Below are 14,084 nucleotides of genomic sequence, written 5' to 3' on the forward strand. Positions count from 1 at the left end.
TATTTGTTTGTGTCTCTGTCTCTCTCTATCTCTCTCTCTGTCTCTCTCTCTCTCTCCTCTCTCTCCTCTCTCTCTCTCTCTCTCTCTCTCTCTCTCTTTCTCTCTCTCTCTCTGTGTCTCTGTGTCTCTGTGTGTGTGTCTGTGTATGTATGTGTGTGTCTCTCTGTCTCTGTCTCTCTCTGTGTGTATATGTGTGTATTTGTTTGTGTCTCTGTCTCTCTCTATCTCTCTCTCTGTCTCTCTGCCTCTCTTTGTCTATATCTCTCTCTGTCCCTCTGTCTCTCTGTCTCTGTCTCTCTCTGTCTCTCTCTCTCTCTCTCTCTCTCTCTCTCTCACACACACACACACACACACACACACACACATTTCTGCACATTCTATTTCAATTAGTTTACCATGACCCTTCCCTTAGAAACATGCTGTTGCACAGGCCATTGTGATCCCTTACCTGGTAAAGACACTTTCTACCAAGCCTGATGACCAGAGTTCAGGCCTTGGGACCCACAGGGTGGAAAGAGAGAACCGATTCACAGAAGCTGTTCTCTTACCTCCACATAAAATGTGATCTGCTGTCACAGAAAATACACACACAACTCGTTAGAAACTGAACCTTTTCCTGCTCTTCATGAGGTGTGGTAGAAGCCCTGTTTACCCGGCACTAACATCTAGCAGATATTTTTGAAAAGAAAAAAGATAAAGAAGGAAGAAGAACAAATATATATAATATGTAAGAGGAACTAGTGAGATGAAGAAACACAGGTAATGCACTCCATAAACCAGGAAAATATCAATACCTTAAATTCTAACACTTAAGAATACAATGCTAAGAATCAATTCCCTAGCCGTGTGTGGTGGCGCATGCCTTTAATCCCAGCACTCAGGAAGCAGAGACAGTGGATCTCTGAGTTCAGGTGAGCTTAAGGCCAGTGTGGTCTATGTAGCAAACTCCAGGCTAGCCCTGGGTACACAGTAAGACACTGTCTCAAAAACAAAGAAACAATAACAACAACAAAAACAAATTCATCAACCTGAATTATTGTCTGTAGTCACCGGTAGCCACATCCCACTCTCGGTTTTTCAAGGGACAAGGGTCCTATGTTCATTTTAAATGTGTGTTATTTAAAACATATTAGTAAAATTAATTCTACAAGTTTCTTTGTTGTTTTAAAGTAGCCATAAAACATGGCGGGGGGGGGGGGAATGGGAGTTGCTATTAGTTATTCTAAGCCTCGCCTGCCCTCTAGTGTCAAATTTAATGCAGGAATTTTTAATGCAGGAAAAATCACTTTTTGAAACTGAAATAACAGCAGCCGAAATATGCAGCTTTATCACTGGCAAAATTAACACGAAGAGTTGCATACAATTACGGAAATTACAGTTTCCATAAAAATGATTAAGAGTAGATGAACCAGGTCACAGAAGACTATCCCCAGAGTGACTGATTGAAGCACGGGCACTACGCAACCCAAGCAGTACTCTTTAAAGAATTCAAACGAAGTTAAAAATAACACAAGGCACCAAGTCAATATCACCTTATGTTCTGTATTGAGTTTTATAATAGATTAAAAAAATTGGAGGTTCTCCAAAGAGCACAGAGCCACCAGGAAACAGACCCCATTGAAACAGAGAAGGAAGGGGGTGCTCGATGAAGATTGCCAGCGCGTTCTGTGATCTCCCTAAGCCAAGGAAGCCCCTCTGCACTGTCAGGCATCAGGTGATTGGCTCCTTCGTTCAACCCCAGGAGAATCAGTTTTAGTCTCTTTCACTATCCCCAACCTTCAGAAGATGGACCGCCTGAACACCAAAGAGTTTTCCGGGTTCCCCTACGGTGGAAAGGCATTGCAGACCTTCCATGGTTCTCTCCATCTACACCACTCCTGGCTCAGCGAGGCAACCCCTTCTACAGCTTGCAGCCAGTTTCCCAAGGCTAGCCTCAGCCACTTCGCTCTCCAGCAGAGTGAGGCCTCTTTCTAAAGTCTGAGCAGAAGCTCCGTGTTTATACAAACGAAAAGTTACTTTCTTCATTTCATCAACTTTCCCAAGACAATGATAAACAAGCGTTTTTCCTCATAGACTTAAAGCTTCAAACTCTGAAGACACCTATCATATCTTTTCAGGGACCCCGCGGCTTCCAGCCAGTCCTCTGGTGCACGACCTCTCAGAGTCTGCCATCTGCATACCTCTGTGAAAACAGTGCCTGTTTCTGGTGTGTTTGCTGTGTACTAGTCCTTCCACCTGCTTTTCCTAATTTACTCGTTCCCATAACCTGCTAGAAGGTAGGTGCAACCATTGTCCTATTGTATAGATGATGAAACATGTCCAGAAGGGTTGGATGGCCTGGATAGCATCACACAGCCAAGATGGGCCAGAGCTAGAGCCATGTTTGACCTCAGCCCCCAGTACTTGGTTTCCTGTACTGCCTGGTTGCTGGGTGTGCTCTAATTTTTCTGGGTCTTTCTGTGAAGAGTATACTGAGTAGACACCAGACAGGCACCACAGCATTCAGTCAGACAGTGAACATCAGCCATAGCATGGGGAAACGGAACTACTAAAAATGAGCAAAGGGACCGTAGCACCCAAATCTCCAAATGCCTCCCCTCAGTCAGAAAAGTAGCTGTCTGTTTTTAAAGGTAAAAACGTACAGATATCCCCTAGAGACAATTCCTATGGATTTAGGAAGCTTTGTGTCTCAATGTTACCATGGTTACAAAGGACCAAACTTTCACAAGGGCCTTTAAACAGTTAATTCCATCAGTCACTTGGGTTTCAGGAACCACTTCCCACCCAGCCTGCAGCCTTCCCAAGACGTTGTCTGCTGCCCTCTTGTGGAGGAATGAGGTTACTGACTGGAGGAAAAGCAGAAATCGTGGATTAAAAAGTGACGGGCAGCTACTTTCCAGTCAAGAGGACTCATCCTGACTTCTCCATTTCATCAGGCTACCAGAGATATGTGTGTGTTCTCTTGCCCAATCAGGATGGCCAACTGAGTGGCGAAACACAGGATGATCAGTATATTTTTGTGTTTTTTTTTTAATTATTATTTCTTCAAAACACAACTCCCAGATTCTTGTGAAGGTTTACACTGTCATTTGCCTTAAGGAAAGACTCTTAATGTCTGTGTGTGTGAAAAACAGGCGAGTATTCTTATTTAATTATTATCATATATTTATTGTCCTAAATGATGGCTCTTATGTACTTTGCTCATACTCGTCCCCAAACCCCATTACATACATGCTTTCTAATGTTTAAACAAAAAAAAAATTTTTTTTGAGCAACTAACAATATCTTCTTCCAAAGGCATTCATACCCCACCTTCTTCCTCCGCTCCTGTCTTAGCCTGCTGAGGGGAAAACACCTCCTTTGTTACATACAATAACCAACAAGCATGGCTTAGTTAGGTAGGAGGGTTTGGGATGAGAAAACTCCTCTCATTGGCAAGCGTTAGCAGAAAGGGCAAGGAAAGGCCAGGGAGGAGAGTAAGCTCTGGGCAGCTTCATCAAAGATGGAAAATAAGTATACAGGACAAACAAGTCAGCCCAGAGAAACCCCTCACTTACACAGAGGTACAGCCGAGGTGAATAAAATCAGCATGGTCCACTGGCACGGACACACTGGCAATCCTGTGTCCAAAAAGCAACCTAAGACTCCTTATGACACTAAAACATACACCACTCTGTAGAGATTTAGGATGTTAATGAGACATGTGGTGGTGTGTGTAAAATTATATGGAACAAAACTATACATGGAAAAGCTTGTACTATGCAAATGAGCCAAAAAGTACCCCTACCCCTGACATAAAGAGCACAATGGGCCCTTGGAAAGCTAAACCTTTTTGATTATCAACCCACATCCCCACCCTCAGAAGTATACCATCTCTTCATAAACTGCCTCTTCCTGCTGCAATTACATTTCTGATCAATTCTTTCTTCCGAGACACAATAACCTGGCACCTCAATATCAGCCAATTTCCCTGGGTTAGAGTGAGGAGCCTTACTGGACCATCATAGCCAGATGTCTGTGGTTTACTTTACAACTGTATTCCACTGTCAGATGTCCTTTGACACAGTGGGGTGAAGATAGACACATCATCACAGGACACAGCCTTCTCCTCTCCTGGGCCCTGAGTTTCCCATCACCTAGGGGCTGCAATGATAAAAAAAATGACACATGGGACAAGAGAGATGGGTCAGTAGTTAAGAGCATTGGCTACACTTCCGGAGGATCCAGCTTTTATTCCCATACCCCACATGGCAGCTCACAGGCACCTGTAACTCCAGAATCTTCTGACTTAAGAGGGCAGTGCGTGCTTATGGTACACAGACATATATGCAAGCAAGTACCATGTATATAAAATAAAAATAAATAAAAATTTTAACTGGGCAGTGGTGGTGCACACCTTTAATCCCAGCATTTGGGAGGCAGAGGCAGGCGGATTTCTGAGTTCGAGGCCAGCCTGGTCTCAGAGTGAGTTCCAGGACAGCCAGGGCTACACAGAGAAACCCTGTCTCAAAAAAACAAAAAAACAAAAAGAAAGAAAGAAAGAAAGAAAGAAAGAAAGAAAGAAAGAAAGAAAGAAAGGAAGGAAGGAAGGAAGGAAGGAAGGAAGGAAGGAAGGAAGGAAGGAAGGAAGGAAGAAAAAAAAACAAAAACTTTAAGAGCCACTGCAGGGCAATTTTTTTCTTCCGCTGATGCTCATTAAGGGAAAATGTACAAAAAGGAAGAAGAGTTGGAAGAGAAGGAGCAAGAATGAGTATTATCCCAATCCTCAGGGATTGGGTCCTCAATTTACAAAGAGCATCCACTAATCAACAAGTAAGCAAGGAATGTAATCAAAAGAAAAACAGATACAGGATAAAAATAGAATTTTAACGTCTTACATCGTGGATAGACAGAAACAGAGATAGAAACGGGGGTGGGGGGGGCAAGACACTAGGTCCTAATATAGTACTGGAATATTCAAGACAACTGTGCTCAGAGTTTTGGGAGGTGTGGGGACATTAGCATTAGCTCTCACTCTGGTGCTGTCCTGGCATACATTGGAAGGTTCTAGAAGGCATTCTGGGGCTCAGCAAATGCTCATCTTCTCCCCGAGCCCGAAGCTACAGTGTGTGCCCAGCCTCCCTTTATGACAGGTGTGGTCAGGCATCTGTGCCTTAGCCAGTGGCGAGAAAGTAAAGGGCTGCTATCCACACCTCAGCCTGCCTCATTACCATGAATCAAGTCAACACTTCCAGGCTTCCCTGGTCTCCTAGGAGCCAGCTATAGCTGAGAGCAGAAGAGTTTCCATCCATCATGGACCCCGAAACACTACTAATGGAGGTGCCTGGAATAATCAGCTGCTGTTCGTGAGCAAGAAATGACGTTTTTGTTTGAACCATACCTGTTCTGTTTTGCATGTTTGCCCCAGCAATTAGCTGAAGCTCGTTACCATCTTCACATGGACTAACTTAACAATTCCACTAACAAGATTTCTTCTCCAACAGGATGTGTGTCCTTGAACACATCTGATAACAAACCAGCCAGCACTGGGGTGGTCAAAGAACTGATGGTAAGTCCATACAATAGATGAACATATAGCACACCAGAGAGGAACAGATGCTTGCAAGTATCCACATCAGAGGACCTCCAAACTCTTGTTAAATGGAAAAGAGCAAGTTACAAAAAGTTAGCATGATAGTGTATCCCTGTGTGTACACATGTTCTTTTTTGCAGAATAACCAACAAAAGGAGAGTATCTTTTTCGGGCTTACTTAAATCACTTGGGATTTTTACTGCCAGCGTAAAACTTCACAGCAGACCACATGGTGACAAATGAACAAAATTAGTCAGCCTGTTCATTAATAGTTTAGTGTCCACTGCGTCACAGGAATGGGGGCACAGCGTATGCGACCTCCAGAAGAGTAAAACATACAATGGGATTCAGAGATCCTCACTCTGGTGAACAGCAAGCATGAAGGTCAAACAGGGAATGTGAGGTCTTCATAACTAGGCATGTGGCATCTACAAAGATGACTCTCCAGATAGCACAAAACCTCAACTGTGAAACAGAGCCACTGTGAGACAGAGAGAAACCCTGATCCCATTGGTGGTCAGTTAGTCAGAGAGTGATGTGTATTAAAATCCCAGAGATTATAAACAGAGGGCTTCCTACAGCCAGAGAGTGCCTCAGGTGTGCCAAGAAACCAAAGGAACTCATCCACATAGAAACTCCAGGTAACAGTCTCTATTTGTTCAGCAGGCTTACCCACGGCCTCACTCAGCACCCTTACCATCCCTTCTGATAATCCAGCTTTTGCTGGAATGGAAGATGCCCTCTGCCTTTCTTGGGAACAATTCCACTCTTTAGAATTAGCTATAGAGTTGTCTAGTTCTTGACTTTGGAGTTATGTATGAATCAAGGATTATCACAGATAACATGGGAAGCTTGACTGTAGCCTATTTTCTTCGTGTGTGTGTGTGTGTGTGTGTGTGTGTGTGTGTGTGTGTGTGTGTAGTCAGCATCAAGTGTTGTTCTCAATCACTTTCCACAGTATTGTTCGAGACACGCTTTCTCACTGGAGCTTCCTGGTTCCAAGAGGCCATCTGGGCAGCAAGCCCCAAGGCCCTATCTGTCTCTAACACTCTTACACTGAGCTTAGAGGTCCAAACCACTGCCTGACTCAATCTGGGAGTTGGGGGTCCAAACTTGGGTCCTTCCAATTGCATAGCAAGTGCTTTATCAACTGAGCCATCTCCCCAGCCCTCTTCCTTTAAGTTTTAATTTCTCATTAACACCCAGCCCTCTCCAGCCTGATGCCTGGAAATCTGCTGATAATACACCCATTGCTACATTTTACCGAGCTCTACTCTAGAAAACAAATGTGCATTAAACAGATAAGATTAATGACTTCAAATGCCCAGGCCCCTAAATGAACTCATCAAAAGACACAGCACAATACAGCTACCTACAGATGCTTCACAACAGCTGAGTGCTATTGATTTTATTCTGATTCCTCAAAACTTCAATCATTATTTTTCTCATCTTCAAACTGTCACTTGAAGGGAGAAAATTGAGTTGTGAGAGATTTAAGAAATTATCGTGAGCCTAAAACTGCAGCAACCCTTAACATGTCAGAATAAGGGAACAGAAAGCATGACATGATATCTGTCTTGGGGGTGGGCTATCCCATCAATCAAACTTCCCACTCGTAGAGGTTCGTGGACAGGAGGATTTACATTTCTGACATAGCTTAAAGTTCAAACTCTACTTTCTTGGGGCCAGGAGAGACACAGAGTCTCTCTAAATCACGTAGGCTGGCTTTGAGCTCACGATCTTCCTGCTGATAGTCAAGTGCAATAGGATATGACTATAGTCCAAGCTACTCTGAGGGCTGAGGAAGATGACCACTTGAGCCTCCAATGTTTGGGGCTAATATGGGGAGCGCTGTAGCTTGGATTGAAAAGTCCCTTACAGACTATGTGTTTGAATGCTTGATCTCCAGATTGGTGGTACTCTTTGGGACACTTGTGGGACCACTGGAAGATGGCACCAAGCTGAGGGAAGTGGATCATTTTAGGTGGGGCTTAAGGTTTTATAGCCTATTCTTGGTTCCAGCCCTTTCTCTGTCTGCTTCATAAGCCACTGAGTTGCAGATCAACAGCTGCCTCATGTTCCCACTGCCACAGCGATGCCCTGCTGCCTGCCGACCATAGCAACGCCCCACTGCTGGCCGCCCCACCTGACAAACTACATCTCCCAAGTCTTCCTCCCTTAAGCTGTTTTTTGGCCAATATTTTGTCACATCAATGAGAAGAAAGTAACTAATGTAGCAATAGAACACATATCAAGATCCCTATTCAAACAGCCTACATTTAAATAGGTACCCACATATGTCAACATATCCATGATGCAAAGGGGGAAGTACTTTTCTAGGGGATATTTTTATCGTCAGTTGAGAGGCTATGGGTATATGATGCTAGGCTACGTGTATTAGACTACTGAGCCCGAGTGGCTTAGAAAACCCCAAAGGCAGTGAGAAAAGAAATACTCCCCGCTACATCACCAAGGTAAGCTGTGAGCCAGCTAGAGTCTTGGTTCTTTACCCTCATCAGACATGTGGAGTTTTATTTGTTTGGCATACGGTTTTCAGTATGTGATCTGGCAGTTAGGAGAGGTATCTGGAGGATAAATCCTGTGGTTTATAAAATAAAGATGACAATTGCTAGGGATATAGCTCAAGGGTAGAGGGCATGAGGTGATAGCTTCAATCCCCAATACTAGAGAAAGAGAGAAAAAAAATGAACATTTGCCAATGCCATAGTTAGTTACATCCTCTTGCTGAGCTCAAAACCTCATGCTACAACTGGCTCCAGTGAGCACTTTCATGCACGTATGCTGTGTCCTCCAGTAACCACACAACGAACTTTACCAGCCTGCCTTTGGTCAAGAACTAGAATCTTTCAACATCTTAGAACTCCCAGATGCTCCAGCAGGGTCAGGTCATAGGGATTAGGTTCCAGCTTCCTGGGCCTGGTGTGATCCACGGCATCATGGATGGTGGAGATCAAGGGCTTCTTCATGGAGGGTGGGAGACAGACAAAAGGCCAGAAGGGGAACTACCTCCAGGGGTGATGGGGAACTCAGGAGAAACAAGGGGCAATAATGGAGAGAAAGACAAACATCACATTGTCTCTCATGTGCAGAATGTACTTAGGTACAACTGTAGCATCTGCGTAGATGCAGATATGACTTGAAAGCAAGAGGGGCTGTTTGCAAGGAAGAAAGACTGCAACAAGAGAAGGTGAGAGGGTCACCAGAGGGTAGTGGAGCAATTATAAACAAAGCACCATGACATATAACCATGACAGTTACATCGTGAGACCTGTTGTTTTGCACAATGCTATAAAATTAACTTTAAAGGGTAATGTACAGACATGAATTTCACTAGAAATTACCAGAACAACTGTCTCTCCAGGTTTCGACACACTTCCCTCTGAGGCCCATGAGAATACACAGGCTACACCGGCTGTCTCGTTACTTTGCCCAGGTTACCCCTGCTGTCTCTTTACTTTGCCATTTCTTCTCTTCTCTCCTTAATTATGTCTGTAATTCTGCATATTTTCCTCCTCAGAAAGGGTCTTAAGTTACCTGAAAGGTCCTCTCAGGACAGCCCTGAGTCAGCTATAATCTAGCTATAATCTAAACTTGACCCTGAATTTCAGGGAGCTATAGGAATGTCTGCACTCAACACAGAGTGCTATTGACTTCTTGACATTCAGAGAAAAAAAACACTACTAATACAGAAGCACCAGGAAAGTAGAAGCCAGATAACACCTTGTAAAGAGGTCCAGAACAACCCCGCTCCAACATAAGCCATTAGACCCTGTTGGTCCATGGCTCTGCCTCACCAGCCAAAGCGCTTGTCAATCACCTGTGTCTAAAGTGTGGCCTCCACTGTGTGGAAGTGTTTTATTAATTGATCTCAGCAGCACATAATGAGCTTAAACGGCTTACCTGCATGTCCCCGGAGGTGTTGGCTCGAGGCGGACATCAGCTTACAGCAGACCATTAACACATAGGCCAGAAGCAGCCAGTGTGACAGCAGCACCCACTTAGCACAGACTCTCATCCTGGGGAGAAACAGGACCCTAGTCAGTGAGAACAAGGAAAGGCCAGGCTCTCTGGCCATCCCCAGGCAGGGAAGCAGAGAAGGGCTGATGAAGAGCGTCAACACGTCCTCCATCCTCCCTCCCACAGGAAAACTTCAAACCCATCAAACTTCAATTTACCCTGAGCATTGACTTGGGTTTCAGCAAATATCTTTCATAATTAAGAGTTTTCTGAGTTTACACCACACCATCGTGAGAGTCTTTGTAGGAATCCCTAACAGCTCAAGCTGACCTGATAAAGCATAGGGTCACATTTTACCATATCTCAAAATGTAGATGGAACAAGCCATTTGTGGACAAGAGCCATTCTCAAAGAGACTACACTTGAGCTCTCTATGTTAATGTACACCCACAAAAATAGTACACATGTGGCCCGAGAGCTCTGGAGTTCTCTGCCTCTGGTCCTGAAGATGTGAATTCCAGTTCATTACACAAACCTCAGAAGTCGGTGGGGAAATCCGCCAGCCTAAAGATTCTCTTGTTGGGTATGGGGACTCACCCCATAATTGCGGAACTGAAAAGCCTGAGATAGAGTATCACTGAGTTCACAGTCAGCATTGGCTATTTAATGTCCAAACTAGCCTGGGCTACTGAAGGAAGGCCCATTATCAAAAACTGGAACAAACAGAAGTAAAAATAAATTGTCATCATAGCGAAGGACAGAGTTCTCTAACGTAATTCCAGTCACACAAATTAGCTACACCCTTTATTCAAAAACAAATTGAACAAATGAAAAGAACATTTTCTTCAGGGGCTAAATAGATGTCTCAGCAGGGATGCCAGTAATTGTGCAAGATGAGGACCTGAGTTGGTATGTCAGCATCAAAGAAAAAGAAGCCAGATGTGGGTACACACACACACACACACACACACACACACACCTGTAACCCCAGTGCCGTGTAGGGCAGAAATGGTAAGACCACTGGGACTTGCTGGGTCCCAGCCTAGCTCCAGGTTTGATAAGAGACTCTGTCTCAAGGGAATAAGGCAAGTAATGGTACAGCAGGACAGTGTTCTCTTCTGCATGTGTGTAGGCAGGTATACATATGTGCACATTCATAAGCACATATACAACATACCTGCACATACACACACACACACATACACACACACACACTCGAGAGAAAAATGGACTATCAAAATGCTTTTATTCTGAGCTCCTAATTTTCTGACTTTTATATATTGTAAGGAGATTAAAGTTGACTCACTTTTTCTACTTTGACTTTTAAAACAACATTTTGAAAAAAGATGTGTGTGTGTGTGTGTGTGTGTGTGTTTGTGTGTGTTTGCGCGTACACGAGGGTATGTGTTGTGAATACAGATCCACTGGTACAGAAGGTACAGGCGGTTGTAAACTCCTATATAAGTACCGGAAACGAAGCTCAGGTCCTCTGCAAGACTACCAAGCCCTCTTTTTTCTCCAGCCCCTCAGTTGCCTTGTACAGCAAAAGTCAAAGCACTTGACAGGTGCATACTAGTCTGCCTGGCACATGTCACCTCGTGTCTACTAGCACTACAGTGGAAGCCTTCTCCATGCACAGCCCCGCCTTAGAACTTGGCTGACTGATTCGCAGACACTCTAACTAGTGGATCTCAAAGTCCCTCCCAAAAATTAGAGTAGTGTTTGCCTACAACCAAAACTCTTCCAGTATAGTGGCATATTTGCTGTATAGCCCCAGGCCTCCTCACCACACACCACTTGCATGAGCACACACTTGTACAAACAGCACACCTCCTATATAACTTCACCCCTCCTGTAAAACCACATACTTCCTCCATAACCACACTCCTTCTACAACCTCCCACCTCCTCTGTATATCTTCTGTATACTTTCTGTATACTTCCCCTGTATACCTCTGAATAACTTCTTTATACTTTCTGTATACCCCTGTATACCTTCTGTATACCTCCTCTGTATACCTTCTGTATATCTCCTCTGTATACCTCTATATACCGCTGTATAACTTCTATATACCTCCTCTGTATACCTCTGTATACCTTCTGTATACCTCCTCTGTATACCTCTGTATACCTCTGTATATCTCTTCTATATACCTCTGTATACCTCTGCATATCTCTTCTGTATACCTCTGTATACCTCTGTATATCTCTTCTGTATACCTCTGTATACCTCTGTATATCTTCTCTGTATACCTCTGTATACCTCTGTATATCTCTTCTGTATACCTCTGTACACCTCTGTATATCTCCTCTGTATACCTCTGTATACCTCTGTATATCTCTTCTGTATACCTCTGTATACCTTCGGCATACCTCCTCTGGATACCTCTGTATATCTCCTCTGTATGCCTTCTGCGTACCCCCACAAGCCTACACATCTTACATAACCTCACATTGGCTCTATTACTGCACACCTCCTATGTAGCTACATGCCTCCTTTGTAGCTACACACTTCATCTTTAACCACAAAAACCTGTACAACCATGCACCTCCTGTATAACTTCAACCTTCTGTATTTGTGCATATCTCCTATGCAGCTGTATACCTCCTGTAAAATACCTTCTATATAACACACACACACACACACACACACACACACACACACACACATATCCTGTGAAACCAGACACCTCCTCTACTCGTTAAAAATCATCCCCAGATTACTCATGTTTACTCAATAGATATAAAGCTACAGAAATAGCTATTCTTCTGCAATGTCTGGGAAATACTGAGAATTTTAAAAGTCTGTGCATGTTGGTGCAGACGCAGTTCTTTACAAATATTTGGTCAATCCAAGAATGCAGGGTAGATCAGTGGGCCAACTCTATAAAAAGCAAACACTCTTGGCCAGAGGATAAATCTGACAGGTGGGATTGGGTTACTATTTGGGTAACACTATGGGAGAGTCAAAAGAAAAGACCTGCAGAATGCCAGCTGCCAATCCACCCACAGGTGCCTCAACCAGAGCTGGTATTCCATTCCTGGGAACAGCAGCATCTCAGGCACAGAGGCCCCAGAAAATCCTCCCAGGCACAGGCTCTGCCCCATCTCTCTCCATCAAGACTCTCGCTTCAGCCAGATGCATCTTTTAGATAAATGTCACATTGCCCGTGAGCCTGTATCTGAGCCTCCCTTTGAAGCAGCCAGGCAGAGGTGAGATCCTAAGATCATCTCAGAAGATGTCCAAGTTAGAGGTGGCACATAGCATTGACTTCTTCGTGCCCTTTTAAACTGTTGCAAAGCCCTTTTGAACTGCTAAATGAGGTGATTTGTTCCGTGGCCATAGGGAACTAATATGTTCAAGTGTTCTCTGTTTCAACCACTGATTGCTACAAATTAGAAACCAAGGATCCTGCCTGCAAGTGCTTCATTTGTTTTGTCCAACTTCTATTATTGTTGTTGTTGTTGTTGTTGTCATTGTTACTATTATTGTTATTATTATTATCATTATTATTGAGACAGTCTCCAAATGCAGCCCTGGCTGACATTGAATTCAAAAAAAATCTGTCTGTCTCTGCCTCTGCCTCCACATCAGATTCATTTGCACTAATCTTAAAACAAACTGGTTGCCTACATAGAAAATGTGCAGACTGAACATCAGAATCCATTTCCTTGAAAAATTGCTTCTGGAAATCTCATGCTCACATTTCTGTGGACCACGATGGATAAGAGCAGCTCCCTGGAGATGTGTCTCCATGCCCCACCACTGACTAGTGTCTAAGGCCCTGCCAACTCAATTTATAGCCCTCTCAATTTTTAACCCTAGAATAAGAAGAAAAATACTTTGGAGTCATTAGATCACTAACTGTTGTTGAGATTCACAGTTGGGACTTAAATCACTATGCACAAGAAAGAATATTCCACTAAAAATTAATCAAGGGCTTGAAGGTATAAAAGAGTTGGGAGAGTGCTTGCCTAGAATGCACAAAGCCCATGTAAAAGCCAGCATGATGATGGTGCATGCCTGTTAGCCTAGCACCAGAGACATGAAGGCAAGATGATTAGAAGTTTTCAATCATCCTCAACTAAACAGTGAGTTCAAATCTATCCCAGATTACAAAAGATGCAGTCTCAAAAAAAGAAAAAAAGATCAAATATGAAATTTTCAATCTCTTTGCCTCCCTTAAGTTAGACATAATTGGTAAATCATAGCATCGTAAATTAGTATGAGGTCCACATAGTGGTTTCTTTGTAACCTTTCAAGTCACACCTTTGGGGCTCAGGTCCCTCTACAACGTGCACTGAGGCAGAGGAGGTGGAGGAAAGTTCTGTTTTCATGACAACCCTCCAAAGAAGACAGGGGCAGGATTTTGCTGCAAGATGAGAGTACTGAGGACTTCTAAGTAAATGGCTAAACTTGGCAGGCAATGGTACACCAAAATATAAGCTTGTTTTTTGCAAATTGGGAGTCAGGCATGAGTCCTCTGGTCATTGCTGGAGACCTGAGAAAGTGGTTCACAATATTATAGTTCTGA

General features: G+C 43.6%; 1 protein-coding gene across 1 annotated transcript in view; it reads right to left on the bottom strand.

Annotated features, from left to right (window-relative positions):
• Window positions 1-14,084, bottom strand: part of Tafa4 (TAFA chemokine like family member 4) — a 204,261-nt gene that overhangs the window by 145,514 nt on the left and 44,663 nt on the right. Inside the window, exon 3 of the mRNA XM_028773113.1 lies at window positions 9,494-9,609. Coding sequence (XP_028628946.1) covers window positions 9,494-9,608 — 115 coding nt within the window. The 5' untranslated portion in view covers window position 9,609. The remainder of the gene's footprint in view (window positions 1-9,493; window positions 9,610-14,084) is intronic.

Source organism: Grammomys surdaster, unplaced genomic scaffold (genome assembly GCF_004785775.1).
Source record: "Grammomys surdaster isolate TR1022 unplaced genomic scaffold, NIH_TR_1.0 220, whole genome shotgun sequence".
Classification (NCBI taxonomy): domain Eukaryota; kingdom Metazoa; phylum Chordata; class Mammalia; order Rodentia; family Muridae; genus Grammomys; species Grammomys surdaster.